Raw genomic sequence first — 19,259 nt, 5'->3', positions numbered from 1 at the left:
CTGAGTTGGGAAGTTCCACAGCAGTGAGGGCCAAATGGCAGTCCCCTCTAATCCTGACGTACATTTTCTCTTTTCCCTCTGCTCCGCTGGGAAGCCAGTGGCAGTGTGTTCCAGTGGGGCACTGGCTTGGCGTCTTCTGCACGGCGCTTGTGTCCTGGGCAGACTCTCCCATTGTTTTTGACGGCAAAGGAACCTAGCAAAGTGACAGGTGAGTTCCTTATTTCTTCATGGTTTTTGGTTTCTCTTTCTGAGAAAGTAAATAGACCTTCAGAGTGGAGTTTCTCTCTCTCTCTCTCTCTCTCTCTCTCTCTCTCTCTCTCTCTCTCTTTCTCTCTCTCTCGGTATTTTTCTAAACACTTCCTTTATTTTGTGTGGGTGATTTGCCTGTGTGTGTGTCTGTGTACCATTTGCATGTCAGATGCCCAGGGAGGCCCGAAGAGGGAGTTACATCCCCAAGCACTGGAATTACATATAGCTGTGAGCTGCCATGTGGGTGCTGAGAATCAAACCCAGGGACCGTTGCCCCAGCTTCAAGCTTTTAGTATTTCTTGATCTTTCTATCTCTCTCTGTTGGTTGGATGTCAGTTTTTTTGTGATTTTTGTGGCCACAGTAAAAGGCACCATTTTGCCACCAGTCTGGGACCTATTGAGCGATAGACGCCAGGCAGGTAGGCAGAGATCGAGAAGGAAGCTGTATGCACTAATACAGTGAGTCTGCACGTTCTGCGTTCTAGATGCGAGTTTCCCACAAGGCAACTGGGCAACTGCACAGAGTCAGCCCTGCTGAGTTTCCTGTATGGCCAAGGGGACAGGAATGACCTCTCTGTGCAGGCAGTCACACCCCCAGAGGGAGGAATGTGGGCTGTGCCTCTGGTGCCCACTTCCTTCTCCTGTAAGGGAAGCAGAGATGAGGGAGGTTGTGGGGAGCAGGCATGGGGTGTCTCCACGTGAAAACACAGTAGGTAATCTGCAGTCGGCTCAGGGGCCTGTGGTCAGTCGCTTGGTCAGTTGGTCAATAGGGGCTGCCCCCTCCTTTCTTTTTTCTTCTTTATCTTCTCCCAGGCCCTCGTCAGCTCTCCCTCTCTGTTCCCCACACTCTTTGTAGGCCTTTCTGTGCTTGTGTCTGGTTCCACGTCGGTCTCTTTTCTTTTCTGTAACTTATATTTGGGCCCAGTTCATTGAGGGTTGGCTCTAGGAAATCCTATATTGGAGTCCTCTAAACCACTCCCCCCCCCCCACTTGGAACCAAAGAGAGACCAGAGGATGCTGGGATTGGATGGGGTAAGGATGGGGCACTGCAGTGGTAGTGAGCACAGGAGTGCTAGGGTTACTCTGGTTCTGTGCATGTCTGTGTGTATATTTATATTTATGTGTTTATGTGTGTACTGTATGCACGTGTGCATGTGCACGCGGTGGTCAGGGGACCACAGCCTCAGCTCTTGTTCCTCTGTCTACCTTGTTTTATGAGACAGGGTCTTTCACAGGTCTGGAGCTCACCTGCTCCATCTCCTAACCCTAGGATCATAAGCATGTGCCAGCACGTCTGCCTTCAAAAAGTCTTTAAAAGTATACATATTTATTTACATGTGTGTGCGCGCGTGCGTGCGCTAGAAGTGCCTCTCCTTCCTCTTTCTCTGGAAAAGCTTTGGGGTTTCTTCAAGGTTCAGCTCAGACATGTGGGAAGCGCCGTTTTGCATCCAGTGTGAATAGTTTTTCCCTGTGCCAAGGGGAAGAATAGAGCATTGGTGTTCTGTGTATTTTAGTACAGGACCAGAAACTAGAAGACCTAAGGAAAAAAAAATCAACCCAAAACCAAAAAAAACAAAACAAAACACTGTTCAATTTAAATTCAAGTTTAATTTATTATTAATTAAAATAAAAATTAAATTTAATTAAAAATAATTTAATTAAATTAAGTTTAAGCAGCCAATTTGGGATCTGCCTGCAACAAAAGCCCAGAGTTGTCTGATGGAGTTTTCTGGCGGTTTCAGTGGCTCATCAGTTTCCTGCCCTCATAGTTCATCTTTTTTGCATTCTCCCATCTTTGCCTTGCTACCCAGGTGGCCCCGTGGCCCAGCACTCCTTGCTTGGTGTGTGTGGCTGGGAGCAACTGCCTGTTCTTTTCATTCCACAGGGCCCTTGAAGGTATGAGATGCCCTTTAGCTGGTCAAACAGATGTCTCCAGAAACAATTGCAGCCTAGAGCTGTGCTTTTCTGCAGGCTAGACCACGAATTACCGCAGGCTGTGGTGCTGAGGGACATGTAGTTCTGGGAGGTAGCGCGCTGGACTTGCAGGACAGAAGCAGGCTCACAGAACCAGGCTGTGTGTCCTGAGGTGGCCTGCTCTGTGGTTCAATCCTGCGCATCATAGGATCTCAAGGTTGGAGTTCTGCTCTCAACCTTCCTCAGCAGTCAGTGCTCGGAAACCCACACCCGCATTTCACGTACATTTTCTCGTGTCTGTGCTCATGGTTTATATCAGAAATGTGAATTTCCACTCATCTGTCCTGTTCCATCCCAGTCTGGGCTTTTCTGCGCCTCTTGTCTGTACCTTTTCCTCTGTGACAGTGAGGGCTGTGGTGCTTTGTCCTCAGTACATGGACTTATTAAAACCCTGTTACATCCCTGTCTCCATCCTGCCAACCATCCCGCCGGTACTGCTGCCCACACTTGCCTGCGCCAGGTGGGTGTCCTCACACGCTCAGGTAAAGCGTGGCCCTAGAGTCCACTCTTCACGCAACGGGTTCTGGCATAAACATAGCTCAAAAACAGACACATTTCTTTTCCAGGCCTAGAGGATTCTACAGCAGTGTGTGCTGTTGCCGGTTCTGACCACTCAGCCTCATTAACAGGTGGGTACCTGCTCCCGAGAGCTGCGTGTGCTATTCAGATGTCTGCGTGTGTGGCCTGGACTGAGGCTGAGACAGCCGGGGGAGGGCAGACATTTTGGAGTGGGAGTTTATACCACTCTTAGTATTCTTTTAGGCAAAATTACTTTCCCTTCTGAGACCGTTTTCCCCTTCTGCAGAATACTTTATGGGTAGCCGCTAGGGCTTATTTGGATGGTATGTATAAAGCGTCTCACATCAAGGTTTGGCTCATTGCTCTTCCTCTGAGTTTCTTCAGCTATACAGGATGGAAAAGATTATCTTTCTCTTGGGGGAATTGCGATGGGCAGATCAAGAAACCAACAGTAAATTCATGTGTAGCCATGTCCCGCTCAGTGATGGGGCTATGTCACACTGCCTGAACATCAAGGGGATACGGTCCACTGCACACTGAGGCTATGTGACATGGGTACCGTGATGTGGCTCGCTGTTGACTGGGGTGTCAGGGAGCAAGTATGTGACCCTGTAGCATACTGCTCTTCTGTTTTGCTTTGCTTTTGAGACAGAGTTTCTCTCTGCAGCCCCAGCTGGGTTGGAATGCACTATGTAACCCAGGTTGGCCTCAAACTTGCTGAGGTTCTCTTGCCTCAGCCTCCTGAGTGCAAGGATTGCTGGTGTGAGCGACCTCGCTAAGGATGCCCGTTCCTTTCTTAGCCGTTTCACTGTCAGCTGTGACTTGTCACAGTCTCTTTCTTGCTATAATGTCTCGCTGTTTATTTTATGCGAACCTATGTTAACCTGCTGCTCTCTGCTTCATATATTTATCCCCCTGTTTTCTTTCCACGTGCTTGTCTACTCTAATTACCTATATTTCTCTTTCACGTATCTTTTATCTTTATAGCTTCCCATATAACCTATTTATTTGCATGTATCTATATATAACGTTAGTCTACTTTATATATATTTTCTTTTTTTTTCTGCTTCACTTCTTCAGTCCTTTTTTTCTCACACTAAATATTCTCCTTTCTTTCTTTCTTTCTTTCTTTCTTTCTTTCTTTCTTTCTTTCTTTCTTTCTGAGATAGTATCATGTAGCCCAGGCTGGTCCCAAACACAAGGAGCTGAGGCTGGCCTTGGAACTCCTGATTCTTTTCCTTCTGCCTCCCAGGGCTAGCATCACAGGTATGCTCCACTGTGCTTACCTTTAATACTGCAGTTTTCTGACTCTCCATCCCCCCATGCATCAGTGCCAAGGCAACGCAATATAAGTGACACAGTGGCCTTGCCTCCGAGAGCCACGCAGCGTGTTCTCATGAGGGAAGACCTCCCCTTTGACGTGGACTGTGCTGCTCCAGCAGGGCAGACTGTAGCCAGCACCTCCGAGGGCCTTATCTTCTCAGACCTGTCACAGAGTCAGATGTCTTTCATTTCTAAGCAGTACCCAGGGACTCTCATGTTTGGTATGCCTGCTCAGCGTTTTGTGTGGAAACTCATGCCTGTACAGGCCTGTAAACTCACAGCCTTAGCATGGCCCAGCCGAACTGACTGACAACTAACTATTAGTTTATACTGAGCTGTCAGTGAACTGTTGGTTAACAGTCAGAAGCAACTAACCACCTGACACAAGAGGCATCGGTTTGTAGCCCGAGGTTTCTCTTCAGTTGGCCTTTGGTGGCTGGTGAAAGTGTTGAGCTGACTGCTGGCCCTGCTGACTGGCTCCTGGCCCCACCTTCTCCTCTAGAGACCCTGGGACTGGAGGGCGCAGGTGCCTTGCTCCATCCACAGCTAGTGCTGGCCCTCCATCCTGTGGGAGTAAGAATGGACTAAGCTTCCTTCTTTTTCTGTCCTAATTGATTTAAGAGGGCTGATGGCATGCAAACCTAGAAATTATCAAATTACCTCCTAACGTCAATTAAAAAAAAAAGAACAAAAATATGTGATTGCTAAATGGATTATTTCCTACATGGCCACTTTGACTATGGTGCTTTTTAATGCACAGACTGGATTTTTTTTTTTTGAGCTATAATTTATAGATGATACTCACCCCTTTCAAGTGTCTATTTAATCACTTTCAGTATAGTCACAAAGTGAATTGGCTTTTGATATTTTGGAAGGGAGTTTAAAATTGTCAAGATTAATAGCCCTCTTTTCTCATCTTCCTCCGGCTGTTAACACATTGGATTTTGTTCAGTGTTCTTTAGGCCTCTTCTCTGGAGTCCTTGTAGATTATGTAACCATTTGGCATTGCGGCAGAATTTAATTTTACCTGCTGATGCAACAGTGTAACTATCCCCGTGTGGAAGGCAGGCTGTCTTTCAAAAACATGGTTTGGATATTCTGAGCCATGTAGGCGCCTCCTCCTCAGCTCTCCAGTGTCTCCTGGGCTGATGTTGTGTGTGTGTGTGTTGGGGGGGAGGGGTGTTGTCTCTGCCCTCCTCCTATGGGCTTTGCCCTCCACGACCTGTAGGACGTCGGTGATGGAACCTGTGTCACTTAAGCATCCTCACCTTAGAGATGGCATGGTGTGCTGTGCCCGGGGTCCTTCAGTGAGTGAGTGACAGGGAGAACTTGGAGACTCCAGAGCTGTGGCTGTAATGATCCTGTTTGGCTTTTGATGAGTTTTGGGGACCATGAGGCCACTGCAGGGCTAGCGGTGCTGTGCACGTGATCTGGTGCTCACCAAATGAAACAGGCTGTGAGTCCTTGGTAGCCAGGTGATCTTGGAAAGTCATTTAACATTTCCCAGCCTTGATTAGCTTATCTTTTGGGGGCGGTGCTGTATAATAGGATGTGAGCCATCTTCCCAATAGTAAAATGAAAGAGGCAAAATTAATCTTCATAGGTCATTTTGCTTAGGATGTCCAAAATATTATTTGATATACTAGGAACATTATTAATGGAGTATGCCTTTGTGTGTGTGTGTGTGTGTGTGTGTGTGTGTGTGTGTGTGTGCCCTCTCTGTGCAGTCTGTTGAGTACTTTCATGTGGGCCAGCCACACTTCAGGCGTGACTAGTGCAGGTGTAGGCTGTCACACTGCCAGGACTGGGGAAGCTCTCAGTGGACTCTGAGGAGCTGCAGGCCGCTACCTCAGAGGCTGACTGACTTACAGCCTTAGCTTGATTTTGTTCGGTTTTCATCTAAAATTTTCTTTGAACTTGAGCACCTTTGAGACAGGCACCTGCTCTTTGGTTGCCACGGTCAGCCGCCAGTCGCTCCAGTCAGCAGTGACGTCAGGTTGTACCTTCTGCCCTTTCATGCCAGCAGCCCTCCCTTGCCGTATTCAGCTGGTGAAACCAAAGCTTGGAGAGGAAGTGATTTGTCCAAGGTCAATAGCTAGTTAGCAGATCCAGGGATAGCAGCCAGAGTCACTTGACTCTGCGTTTGCTTCCTCCTCCTGTTACATCACCGTGCCAGTCACTTCGGCCTCTAGCATGAGATTGCTGTGCGGCCCAGATGAGCTCGGGGGCTGCACAGATGGGCAGTGGTAGCTCATTCTGTTCTGTGGACAGCGAGTACAGTGAAATAATCTCCCTTTTAAAAAGGTGGAAGCCAAATACCACCTTTTTTTTTTTTTTTTTTTTTTTTGGTCAGTGTCTCCTGTAGTCCAGACAGGTCTTGAACTGTGTAGCCCAGGGTGACCTTGAACTCCTTACTCCTTCTGCACCTACTTCCAGAGTTCTGGGATTATAAGTATGCCTCACCACACCCAGTTTATGCAGAGCTGGGGACTGTGTATTCGAGGGCAACCCTCTGCAGCTGAGCCACATCCCCAGACCCCAAATCGGGCATCTTCTAATCTGTCATGTTAAAAGTTTAAGCATTTCCTTCTAACAAAAGGTAATATAAGCTTTTATTTAAAAATACAGAAAATGGGCCTGCGAGAGGGCTTAGTGAGTGAGAGGGCTTACTGTGCAAGCACAAGGACCCCAGTTCGAATCTCAGCATCTACATGACAGTGCACCCACCTATAGCCCAGCATTGTGTAGCATGGAGACTTGGGGATTGTGGCTTCTGGGCCATCAGCCCAGCTCCAGCTCCAGTGGGAGACCCGGTCACCAAGGAGACAGTCGTAGAGCAGGGTACCTGATGTCTCCTTCCAGCTCTCCGCTTGTGGGTGCATGCAACTTCCCCCACCCCAATGTGTGTGTATTCTGTGCCCTCAGGAATGAACACATACACACACACACACACACACACACACACACACACACACACATACACACACACAAATATGTGTTACCTACACTAGGCCTTGCTTATGTACATTTGACTATGTTCTATGTAAATTTCATATTAGGCATAGCTCCTCTAAATGCTGTTGTATAGGCAGGAAACACAGCTGTTTCTTCTGCAGAGTTGTCGCCTGCCCTTCTGGACCTTACCTCCCATTGCCCTCTGTTTCAGACACAGGAGAGCTGTATGTGTGGGGCCGTAACAAGCACGGGCAGCTGGCTTCCCTGGCTGCGTTTCTCCTTCTGCCCCGGAGAATAGAAGCACATTGCTTTCGGGACGAAAAGGTCACTGCTGTCTGGAGTGGCTGGACACACCTGGTTGCTCGGACAGGTGAGGGTGCATCCGGGAGTTCGGGATTGGTAAGAGCAGCTGTCCCGACACTCAGGGGCTAAGTGTCTCGGGCTAAGGACTTGGGGGGCAGGGGACTGGGCGGGGCATGGTGTGACTTTAAGTACTGGGAGATAGAGGAGCTGGCATCTCCTTCTGCTGTCAGCTGGATGTGGCGTTTCCTCTCAGCGTTACAGCTTTGCACCTGGAAATGCGAGGCTGGGCTGGTGAGCTCATTCTGCTCCTGAGAGTCCTTGAGGTTTTGAGAGGGCATCCGCCACTGCCAACGTGACCCGGAGGTTGGTCCAGGGTACCGGTGAGCCCTTGCCTGATCATGGCTGAAGAGATGGCTTTATTTTCATTTCCGCCTGATCTGAGTTAAAACCACATTGGGAGGTTTTGGTAAATATTTCAGGTTGAGTTGTAGCTGCCGTGACATTCCGATTTAAACTCAGGTTTGGCTCTCACACACTGTGTACATCAATTGAGCCCTCGTGTTTCTTGGAACCACATGCCTGGCAGGCATCTTCACCTTCCCTTCAGTAGTCTCCATCGGTTTTTGTTTCTTCCTGAGGTCAGGTCTTTCTTGGCTGTTGTATTACTTTCTTCTTGGATTTTGACTTTTCGTGGCCTCTCTCACCTCTGCTGTCCAGTAGTCAGGAGTCATTGGTCTGCAGTTCCCCCGACAGTCTGGTATCATGACAAGGCCTTCTGAACCTCAGGGGTTCTCAGGGATTCTCTGGCCTTGCCGGCCACAAATGGCAAGGTCTGTTTATATGCCCTTAAAGAGCCCCTAGGAGAGGCAGAGCCATATCAGAACTCAGTGCCACTCCAGCATGAGACAGCGCAAGCAAAGCGCCAAGTACGGAGTGAAAAGTGGCAAGGTAGTGCGCAGCGGTGGCGGTGGTGGCGGCGGGCTGAGTAATTAGGTGTTAACAGGTGGGTGGCTATGGGTGTCTTCACATAGCACACAGCGCAGTGCAACAAAACACTCTTGCTTGCACACAGGGGCGAGTCTGTGCGTAATCGCTGTACCTGGTTAAGTGGCTGACTGTTGAAGACAGAAGTGGCTCTTTGAAGCCCTGTAGTGGAAGCAGACCTCATGTCGGGCGGGTCCCCCGGCCCTGGGGTGGGAGGTTGGCAGCAGCGTTCTTGACAGTGCTGAGTCATTCCAGATGCTTGGGAGCTCAGCTCTAGGTTTCCACCTCCACTTGAGAGCGTGATTTTTTTTTTATAACCGTTCAGCTGTTTAATTAAGCTGCTAATCCAGTTTGCTTATGTATCTACCTCACCCTGTTCCCTTTTCTCCCAGGTCAAGAATGTTTAAAAGCTGGGGTGTTTGAGTATCTGGGTTTATTCTGAATTGGGGGTGGATGGGAAGATCCTGACTCACCACTCCATGCTCCTTGCAACAGCCATGGCAGCCCTTGCCCTGGCCCCATGTCATTGAGAAGAAGCACCCGGCATTTCTGTTTAACCAGACTCGGCTGCTCTCAGCAATGGGAACAAGTCTTTCTTGCGGTGTCACAACTGGCTCCTCGGTGTGCAACAAGGAGGTGTCTGACTCTAGCTGCTTCTGGAGCTCCAGTGGGGGTGGGTGGGTGGGGCACAACAGCATACAGCTGCTTATGTGGAGGCATTTGTTGTGTGACACTGACCCAGAGTGTCGCCAGAGTCCTGGAACAGGACAGGACACTTTGCCTTTCTTCTCCAAGGTCTCAAGATTGAAGCTTCCCAAGAGGTGACTTTGTCCTGCAGGGGACATTTGCAATGGCTGGGGACATTAGTGGCTGTGATAGCTGGGGGGTTGTTACTGACATCCAGTGGGTGGAGATCAAGGATGCAGTTGAATATTCTAACCTTGTAAGATGGCAAGTTGTACCCCAACTTGGTACGAGAAATATAGGTGGTCCAAGTATTTACATTGTCAAGGTGGAGACACACTGCCTGGGCCTGGCATTCCGATTGGCAGGTGCCTAGCCAGGGCAGTTTGGATGGCACCAGAATAACTTCCCAGATGGTCTGGACAGGAGTGGGCATGCACTCTCCGCCCTTCTCTCTCAGGAGTCTGCTGCCCGCCTGCAGGTTTGCAGTGGAAAAATACTTTTCCGTGTTAGTCAGAGGCACTTGGAAAGAGGCCAGGAGAACCTGTTCTAATCTGGGAGAGTTGGCAAGGGTACCTGTGTCTCAGGCTGGCGAAGCTGCATTCTAGAAACCTTTCCTGAGCTGCTTAATGCCCCGGATCGGCTCTCAGGAACTTCATGGAACTCCTGAGTGACTTTAGGCAGTCTTTGGCTACCTGCAGCTTTTTCACAGAGGTTCATGTTTTACAGAGCTGGATGGCAGAGTTGGTTGTTTTCGTTGTTTGGTGACCCGTCTAAGCTCTTTCACTCATCTCTCAGGTGGGACATCAAACCTTCCCATCTGCTGCATAGTGCGGTTGTGTGGTCTGTACAAATGAGTCCATCAATAATCCCAGTTAGCTGTAAAATGTCCGCACAAGGGATGCTCTCCTGACGTTGGGATATGGAGGCTGATTCAGCGCTTGGCCTTGTTTTTAGAAGCGCGGCTGTTTTCGCAGGGGCTTTGGCAAGACAGAAATATACTGTCCTGGCCACTAAGGGCTCTGAGGCTGGCCAGGCCCATGCTCCTTGACCTCTCACCTATGGTAAGCTAGAGGCTTTATTGGGTTTATCCAGGCTCTGGGAGGCCCCCTGTGGCCTCCTGGGTAGTTTTACCTGTTGAACTTGGTCCACTGTGGTTCTCTTCCCAGCCTGCAGTTGGACACATCTGTCTGTCCTATTTGTCCCATGTCTGGCTGTAGATCCTGGGAGAGCTGTGGCCTGGTACAGGGCTGCCGCACAGTAGATGTTTAGTAGCTAACTGCCTAGTGGATGAGTATATGGCAAGAGGAAAAAAGCATGGGGTTTGGATGGACCTTGGGTTATGCCCGGCTCTCTTAGCACACTGGTAACGTGGCCAAGTTCACCGATAGTGTGGCTGTGGGCACTGGCGTCTTGCTTCTCCCCTCCTATGCCCATTGGGCCACCGCCATGGTTGCCTTGGTACATTTGTCCTCATGGCCCTGTGACACCTTGAACTTCTGGTCCCCTTCTGAGATTACAGCTGTACACCGCTGCTCCCAGCTTATGGGGTGCTGGGCATCAAACTCACAGCTTCATGAATGCTAGGCAGGTCCTCTACCAACTGAGCTATTGATCCTTTCACTAATTCCTTCTCCCATGGGGCCTCCTCGAGAGCAGGTGGCAAGTCTATTGTGGCTTGCCATTGTCTCTTCCATTCCTAACAAAGCACCTTGTCATTTAGGAGGTCGTTAGTTGATATGAACAAGCCTGGAGCCTGGCTGTTCCAAACAGTCCCATGCCAACCTGGCATGAAGAGTAAATAAAGTGACGTGGTAAAAATGCAGGATTTTACTGTACTCCCACGCACTCAGTCATTTCAGCTTTCTCTGCCCTTTTGGAAACTTGGGAGCTCCCTGGACTAGCGTGGTGGGTTTCCTCTCTGAGCAGAGGTCTCTGACAACCTCTGGTTAGGTAACAGGTGGATTCCAGGTTGTCCTGAGTATGGAGAGATCAATGCTTACCAATGCTAAGTGCCGGCTGCTGGCGATTTATTAGAATTTCAAGGGGATGCTCTTTCCAGGTCCCAAATGTTACTGTGGGATCGGTCAGAATGGCTAGCATCCTCTGCCTTCCGGAGGCTGGAACTCTCCCCAAACCACGCAGCATCCCAAAGTAGCTTTGTGGTCTCCAAAGGATATGGAGCAAAACCATGGAGCCAAGCGCAGAGAGTTCTTTGACATTCTTTGCTTTTCTGTGTCACCCAAGAAAGACCTGGAGGATTAGGGGCTGCAGAGAGGCAGGGACGGAGGAAGCGTCTTCCTCACCTGGAAGGCGGGAAACCTGAAACTAGGCAGAGAAACGGGATGTGGTAGCAGCCCCGGAACCCAGGTTGCTTCCGCCACCTAGGAAACCTCACCTCCTTACTGGCCTTCTAGTCTTAGTAGTAGACTTTGGAATTTTTCTTTCAGACGTATTTATTTTCATGTATGTGGATGTTTTGCCTACATGTACGCATGTGTGCTGGTGTGGGCCTGGTGTCCCCAGAGTTCAGAAAGGAGGTTGGATCCCCTGGGACTGGAGTTATACATGGTTGTGAGTCACTGTATAGGTGCTGAGAACCAAATCTGGTCCCTCCGTAAGAGCAGCAAGTGTCTTAACCGCGGAGCCATGTCTCTACTCCCCTCCCCTTTGCAACATCCTCTTAGTTGAGATATTTTCCTTACTTCTCTAAAGCCAGGGACCATATGTGGACGGGACCACCTCCTAGACACTCCCTTTTCTTTAGGCATCACAGACCAAGAAATACTTGATTGCATTTGATGTCTGAGCATCGGTGAAACCCAAGCCCATGTTGGGTCACACTGAACGGAGTTTATAAATACACCCAATGCTGATTTTTCTGCTTTGGGGCCAAGATCTCTTCCAGAATAGGTTATCAGCGTACATCACTCCTTCGTTGGGGCCACACGTTGTGACACCTCAGCGGACCTTAGGGAGGTGCTAACCTCATGGGTCTATTTTAAAGTAGGCGGCTTGGATTCTGTGATGCTTGCTTGAGCTTTAGAACTCTGAGAACCCCACAGCTGAGAGTCAAATGGAACCCAGAGGGCACTTTTGAAGTGGGTCATGTGCTAGTTCCCAAAGCTGTTAGCACTTACCTCAGAACCCCTTGCATGCCCACTGGTGACGGGGACTCAGAGAGTGTTTGGCCTGACCTCCTCAGTTTGGAAATGGGGAGGCCTGGGAACCGGGAAGTGGGATGCAGGGAATGGGTGAAGGATTAGGATCAGAGCTCAAGTCTCATGACTCAGTGAGGTGCCCCTGCGGCCCTGTCATTTTCTTGCCAGAGACAGTGAGATGTGGGTGATGTAAACCCAAGAGCCTGAGCAGGCTTGCTGCTTCCCTCTCTTCAGGAACCTGTGCTTCTAGAAAGTCCTGCTTCTCACTGACGAGCATAGCCCCCCCACCCCCACCCCCGCCCCCGTGTGTGGCAGAAGCTGAGCACAAGGCGCAGGAGGCCATGCTGGGGTTCACAGAGGCAGCGATGTTCCCTTCCTGAAATAACAACAGCAATTCCGTGGGCTGCTATCACGGTATACCACTATATACAGTGTGTTCACAGACATTTTCCCATAGGAGGCTGGCAAGCCTAACGTCCCAGGCGCGTTCCCAGTTAATTAGCTGCACTACCTTGGTGTGTGTAGGTGGACAGAGCTTAAGCCTGAACTCACCGCTTTGGGCTATGCTTATCCTGCAGAGCAGTGCCTTTCTCTAGCTTTGGCCAGTGGCACTCCATCATCTCAAGTGCCCAGGAAGGACAGGTAGTTATCTTGGACCCTTTAGCATCTGTCTCTGGGACTCTGACTGTGAGGACCCTGCACTGTGCTATGGAATGCAGGGGGCGCTGAAGTCCAGAGCTACCTTTAGGAAGGTTGTGGTTGGATGAACAAATTAAATATTTATAGATGAATAAAGACTCTGTGTGTGTGTGTGTGTGTGTGTGTGTGTGTGTGTGTGTGTGTGTGTGTGTTAGAGGAGTGGCCGGGATGCCAGAGGCTCCGGGGTTTCTGGTACAGGGTGTGGGCGTGAGTCGGAAGGGAAGGGCAAGTGGTTGTGGTTGGGCTTTGGGAAGGTCACTCTTCAATAGGTGGAGTGTGTGCAAGATGGTTCTCTTGATTTTTCTTTTCCTCTGATAAGACTCCCAAGCTCCCGGCACCTCTCCTCTCCTCTTCTCTTCTTTCCTCTTCTCTTCTCTTCTCTTCTCTTCTCTTCTCTTCTCTCCTCTTCTCTTCTCTCCTCTTCTCCTCCCCCCCTCCTCTTTTTCTTCACTGTTTTGAGACATGGTTTCTCTGTGTAGCCTTGACTATCCTGGACTCACTTTGTAGACCAGGCTGGCCTCGAACTCACAGAGATCCGCCTGCCTCTGCCTGCCGAGTGCTGGGATTAAAGGCGTGTGCCACCACCGCTTGGCCAGTAGGAGGTCTCAGCCATCATGATCTTTTTGAAAAAAAAATTACTATCCTTTATTGTGTGTGTTGAGGAATAGCAGGGAGTACATCTGTCACAGGACCAGGGGATAACTTGTAAGACCCAGTTCTCTCCTGCTTCTACATGGGGCCTGGGGATTGACCTCAGGGTGTCAGATGCGGATGGAGGCACCTTTACCTGCGAGCCATCTTGCTGGCCCTGTACTTATCCTAATGGCCATCAAAAATTTCTTTGAAAAAAACAGCTGGCTTAAGGAAATATGTTCAGACACTGATTATCCTGCCATACACAGCAGCCTAATTTCTAATGACAAAACAAAGTTAATGAAGGCATATTGGTTAAAAGAACCCTGGCATATGCCGGAGTTCTGTCATTTAGAGACGTGTTTAAGAAGGAGCATTAGGGGCTGGAGAGATGGCTCAGAGGTTAAGAGCACTGGTCCTGAGTTCAATTTCCAGCAACCACTTGATCTGGTGCCCTCTTCTGGCCTGCAGGTATACATGCAGTCAGAATATTATATACATAACACAAATCAATCTTAAAAAAAAAAGGAGATTCAGCATCAGAGGAATAGCCTCATACTGTAGATCCTAATTTTTAACTAATATTATAAAAAGACTAGGAAGAAATATGCCAGAATATTATCTCTGATAGGTTAGATTAAAGTGCATTTTATTTTCTATGCCAGCAAGACTCTTAAACTCTCTAGCTCTTCCTTCACCCGTGTGGCCAGCAAGAGGTTGTAGACACTATTGTTTTTTTTTTCTTAATTTTTAAAATTATACTTTATTTATTATGTGTGTTAAGGGGCACAGATGGGTGAACAGATTATATCTTTCATAACACTATTTCAAAGTTAAAGTGAAAATGGCTTACTTCTCAGCCAGGGAACTGCCCCCTTACAGTGAGGTGTGGATGTCCTTGATGGTCTCTTCCCTGGGTCTCAGTGGCAAGGTCACATGGCAAAGAGGCAAAAGGCCATAGCAGGAGGCAGGAAAAGTGATTTCATCAGGCCAGTCAGCTTGATCAGCTCAGGATCTTTTGGAAATCCGTGAGCCCTTGCTTCCTCATCTGCAGAGGGGAGTTGAAAGTCGTAAAAGGGCTTAGCGCCCCAAAGTGCATTTGTTCCTGAAGACAGAGGATCTCCTCACTCTTTTGGAGCCAGCTGAGGGCTTGAGCTGGTTCCTGGACTTGGTCTTCCTTGGTGTTGGATACCTTTGGCTGAAGGCCAGCCCAGGGTGGGATCCAGTGGGAGCCTGGCTAGCCAGCCAAGCTGAGAGGGTGTAGAGACTGTATCTGGCCACTAGAGGGAAGCATTGTTTGATTACATTCCCTTGAGGAGGTGCCTTCATTGTGTGTGTGTGTGTGTGTGTGTGTGTGTGTGTGTGTGTGTGTGTGTATGTGTGGTTTTGGAAAGCACTCTACCAAATGTAAACACTTTGCGGATATGTAACGATAGAAGCAAGGATAGCCAAACGATCTATGTAAGGTTTGCCTTTTCACCCTGCACTGTGAAGCCCAGAAGACGGCTGCAGAGCCAAGTGTGTGACAAGTGGGCCCTACAAAGAGCAGGAATGTGCCTCGCACTGGAGGGATGCAGCAGTGCACCGTTGCAGAGCTCCTCTGGCTGGCTGCAGCGAGGCCAGAGTCAGAGAAGCAGAGACGTTATCCTGAGCAGAGCAGCTCCTGGCTGTAGTGTGTGGTGGCGAGCAGGAGCTATGTACACATCCATGGCTGCCCCGTCTGTGTTTTCTCATCTGATGTCTGCTCCGATTAAGACCTAGCTTGTGCTGGGGCCCTGGGGCTGTCCAAGGAAGACCCTGTAGATATTCTTGCTGCCTGCCTCATGGTCCAAGGATGGCAGTATTTCCCAGCGTGGTTCGCCAGGTGGTACCTAAGCTGTCCGTGGTCTTACTATTTTCCTGGAGTTGCAAGGAACCCTGACAGCTGCTGTCCAAGGGCTTTGTTTCCTCAGCCCTGGGCTAACTTTAGTTTTGATTTGCAAGTGCCCACTCACTGTCCCCGGGGCCAGGCAGCTGGGCAACCTTGGGCAGCCACTTCCTCTCTCCTCAGAAGGTCAGTCTCCCAGCTGCAGCTGTGTCATCTATGCTGGAGGCGAAGGCCTGGTGTTGTCTTTGGTTTTTCTGTTTGGCAATGGATTCCCATTGATCTGTGGCTGGGGGGGCGGGGGGCCCCGCGCAGTGCAGGGTGTGTCCGCCCGGCACTGGAGCAAGAGCCACCTTCAGAGTAGGTACATTCACCCAAGGGACATGCCCAGTGCTTGGCTAAAGTCAAGGGCAGCAGGGTCTGCCTGCCACCAGATGGCAGCAACGGGCAGGCAGACAGCCTTGGGGATAAGCTAGGTGGGGGACAACATTCAGAGTTAAAATGAGCAAGGTCAGAGCTAAAGGGGCCTCAGATCCTCCCTGGCCTTTGCTTATGAGAGGAGCCCGAGGTTGGCGTGGCCTCTTTAGCTGGCTGCCCTATAGGAGAGCTGGAGACTGAGCTGAGCCAGAAGCAGCGTGGGGACCCGACAGCTGCTGATACGGCTCCTGTCTTGACTCGCACCCTCCCCCGCACAGCACGGACAAGGCTCTCCTCTATTCTGACCCAAGCAGGTCATGTTATGGTTGAAGTCTGGGCTCTGCTTCAGCCCGTGACAGACACCCGAGAGATAGCTAGTTTTAAAGCCTTGCTGGAGACATGCTGCGGAGAGCAACACCCAAGAGGGTGAGGTTGGAGCAGGGGACCAGTGCTTGCCAGGCACCCATCACACACTAGTACTCTCTCCAGGTCTGGTTTGCCACATAGCCAGGATCCCTTGCCCTGTACTCAGGATGCCGTCCAGGACTTAGTGAGATTGAATGGCTTAAAAAAAATTTATTATTATTATTATTTTTAACAGTAGCATAGTTACTAAACAAAATGGACCTGTGAGCCCCGCTGTTTGATCTCATTTCACGTCATGTCATGTCCCCACTGTGACCTCACGGGGAATGTAGCAAGTGATTGTCTTCTTTCTTTTTTTTTCTGTGTAGCCTTGGCTGTCCTCGACTCACTTTGTAGACCAGCCTGGCCTTGAACTCACAGCGATCCGCCTGCCCCCGCCTCCCTGAGTGCTGGGACTAAAGGCGTGCGCCACCACCGCCTGGCTGCAAGTGGCTGTCTTCGTTTAGATGGACTGGATGACTTAGAAATAAAATAAATTTCTTTCTCACAGTCCAGAGTCTAGGAAGTCGTATGAGGCTGGTGGATTCCTCTCTGAATCTCCTTGCCTGGTTCGTAGGCAGCCATCTTACCTGACGTGGCCGACGGGTGAGGACACCGATTCTGTTCGTGACGGCCCCACCTGCATGACCTCGTCACCTTGTCACCTTCCACAGGCCCTGTTTCCTCCCGTCATGGCGTGGGGGCGGGGTCAAGATGTCAGGCTGTTTTGGGGGGTGTGCCGACATTCAGCCTCTCCCGGTTTCCTAGATCTTAGGGCAGGGAGGAACAAAGCCAAAGCCAGTAGAGAGAGGAAGGCTGTGGCAAGACCGTCATCCATCACAGCCTCCTCCTTGATGCCCCTGAAGGGCTCAGAGGTCACCAGCAGAGGCCTTGGGAGCCATTCAAGGAACTCTCCTCTTTCCTGGTGAGGATTGATTTGTTCCAGAAGCTCTCAAAGTAAGCATTAAGTAGCCAGGCTATAATTTTGTCGTCTTTTTTGGGTTCTTGACACATGACACCGTGCTTTGCCCTTTCTCGGAGACCTTGCCTGTCCGTCTGGAGCTCTCTGCCATCAGTGACAGCCAGTTCCTTAAAGTGTCCTCAGTGTGTGCCAAGAGGACGTTGGCCCATTTTGAGGAATCTTGGAGGAATCTGTTCTTTTTCAACCTGAGGATGAGTTTACCTTAGGAAGCTCTGAGGCGTGAGCTCCAACTTCCAGTTTGCAGTTGCTGGCACCCTGGGCAAGTCACTTAATCTCCCTGGACCTGCATTTTTCTGCCTGAAAAATGAGAGCCGAGGTCATCACTTCTCTGCCACACGGGGGTGTATGCCGTTTGCTTATTCGTAGTTTCCTCCTGTACCCTTTCACACAAATGTTTGTATTGACCGAGGTCGGGGAGGGCATTCCAGGCAGGAGGCAGACTGAGGGACATTCTCTGCAGTGAGCAGAGTGCCATAGTGTCGACTGCTCCATGTAGGCCAGGCAAGGCGGGTAGCCATGACACAGGCTGACACTGGGGTTGCCTGACTCCCTGGCCTGTCTTTTGGTCATTTAGCAAGCCGTTACATTTCCTTTTACTTAAAGCATTATTTTTTTTTATTATTATTCTGTGTGTGCTCTGTAAGTGCATGTGCATGTGTGTGTATGTGGGGCATGGGGGGTGCATGTGTGTGAGCATGTGTGTGCCACAGCACACAGGAGACACACACAGTATACTCTGACTCGCGTGGGATCGAACTCAGGTCATCAGGCTTGGCAGCAGGTGCTTTTACCCACTGAGCCATCTCTCTGGGGCCATGAAGCATCTCCTACAGACTTAAAATGATAGGGCTTTTCTCAGCAGCTCCCTGGGAGGAAGGGACCCTCATTTATCAAGGTCAGTCATTTTGCTAGGATTTACACGCGTTGTCTCTTTAATTCATGTGGAAGTGTTGTCAGTGAGGCCCCTTCCCGTGTGACCGGTGAGGTACTGAAGGCAGGGTCAGAGGACCGGTCCCGTGTCCTAGTTTCTAGGCCTCACTTTGCTCACTGTCAACTCTGAGGGTCACTATCATCTTTACAACTGTGAGGGTCAGATAAGGTGCTGGATTTGAAAGTGCTTGCATGCTTGCCAGTGTTAAGTCCCCATCTGCCCCACCCCCCGGCCATTTTGGTGAAAATATTATAGAGTTTTAATTCTCTCTCTCTCTCTCTCTCTCTCTCTCTCTCTCTCTCTCTCTCTCTCTCTCTCTCTCTCTCTCTCAATTTGAAAAACCAGAAGCTTAGGGAAAGGATGGCTTGTCCCCATGTTTCCCACAGCTAAGGGACCGCAGAGTCAGGATTCGAACCCTTGTCAGCACCCCTCTGCTCCCCACACTGCCCCTTTACAGAGAGGCTTCAAATGCTTTGTCTCCTTTCCGGAGGAAAAGTCTAGTTTAATAGACTTCATTATCCCAGCCCCTTATGTAACGACGTTGTTTCCGGGTCCTGGCAGATGGCCCATAGTAACAGTGCCTGGCTGATTTGGTTGGAGCTGAGCCTATGGCAGGAAAACTCCCGGATAGCAGGTGCCTCTCTCAGACCCAGTTCGCAGGCGAGGAGAAGACGTCCCTCTAAGGGTGCTGCGGATGGCTACTTCCGGGACCAACGGTGACTGCCAGGTGAAGCAGTCTTAAACCACTGCCCATATTTTACACAAGCCCCACCACTGATTTCGAGGGTCTTTCCAGGTGGGGTGCTGGCAAAGGAGAGCCGTGCTGGGTCCTGAGGGACAGATGGGGACAGAGAACAGAGCGGGGAGTGAGATTAACAGATTGAGAAGGGGAGGGCACGGCGCCCTACCTTGAACCTTCGGACAAGCTCCGTGAATGTGAGCAGTGTGCTGGCCACACCACCCACCAGCCTCCACAGTGGGCCTCCACAGTGGGCCTCTAGCTCAGCCTCCCCCAAGTCCCTTCTTTGAGATCCCTGGGACTCCGAGGTGTCTAGTGGTCCTTAAACACAGCATGTTCTCAGTGGCTCCTCTGGTGGTGCTCACCGCTGCCCCTACTGTGTGTGGCGAGTCTCCAAGCCACTGACTGTGCACCATCTGACTGCCTTGCTGCTTGGC

At 50.1% G+C, this 19,259-nt stretch overlaps 1 protein-coding gene across 1 annotated transcript in view; it reads left to right on the top strand.

Annotated features, from left to right (window-relative positions):
- Positions 1–19,259, top strand: part of SERGEF (secretion regulating guanine nucleotide exchange factor) — a 207,603-nt gene that overhangs the window by 20,133 nt on the left and 168,211 nt on the right. The window contains 3 exon segments of the mRNA XM_084773936.1: positions 95–208; positions 2,790–2,852; positions 7,232–7,390. Coding sequence (XP_084630062.1) covers positions 95–208; positions 2,790–2,852; positions 7,232–7,390 — 336 coding nt within the window.

Source organism: Acomys minous (genome assembly GCF_964271855.1).
Source record: "Acomys minous genome assembly, chromosome: 2".
Classification (NCBI taxonomy): Eukaryota; Metazoa; Chordata; class Mammalia; order Rodentia; family Muridae; genus Acomys; species Acomys minous.
This window is presented reverse-complemented; position numbering and strand designations above follow the sequence as displayed.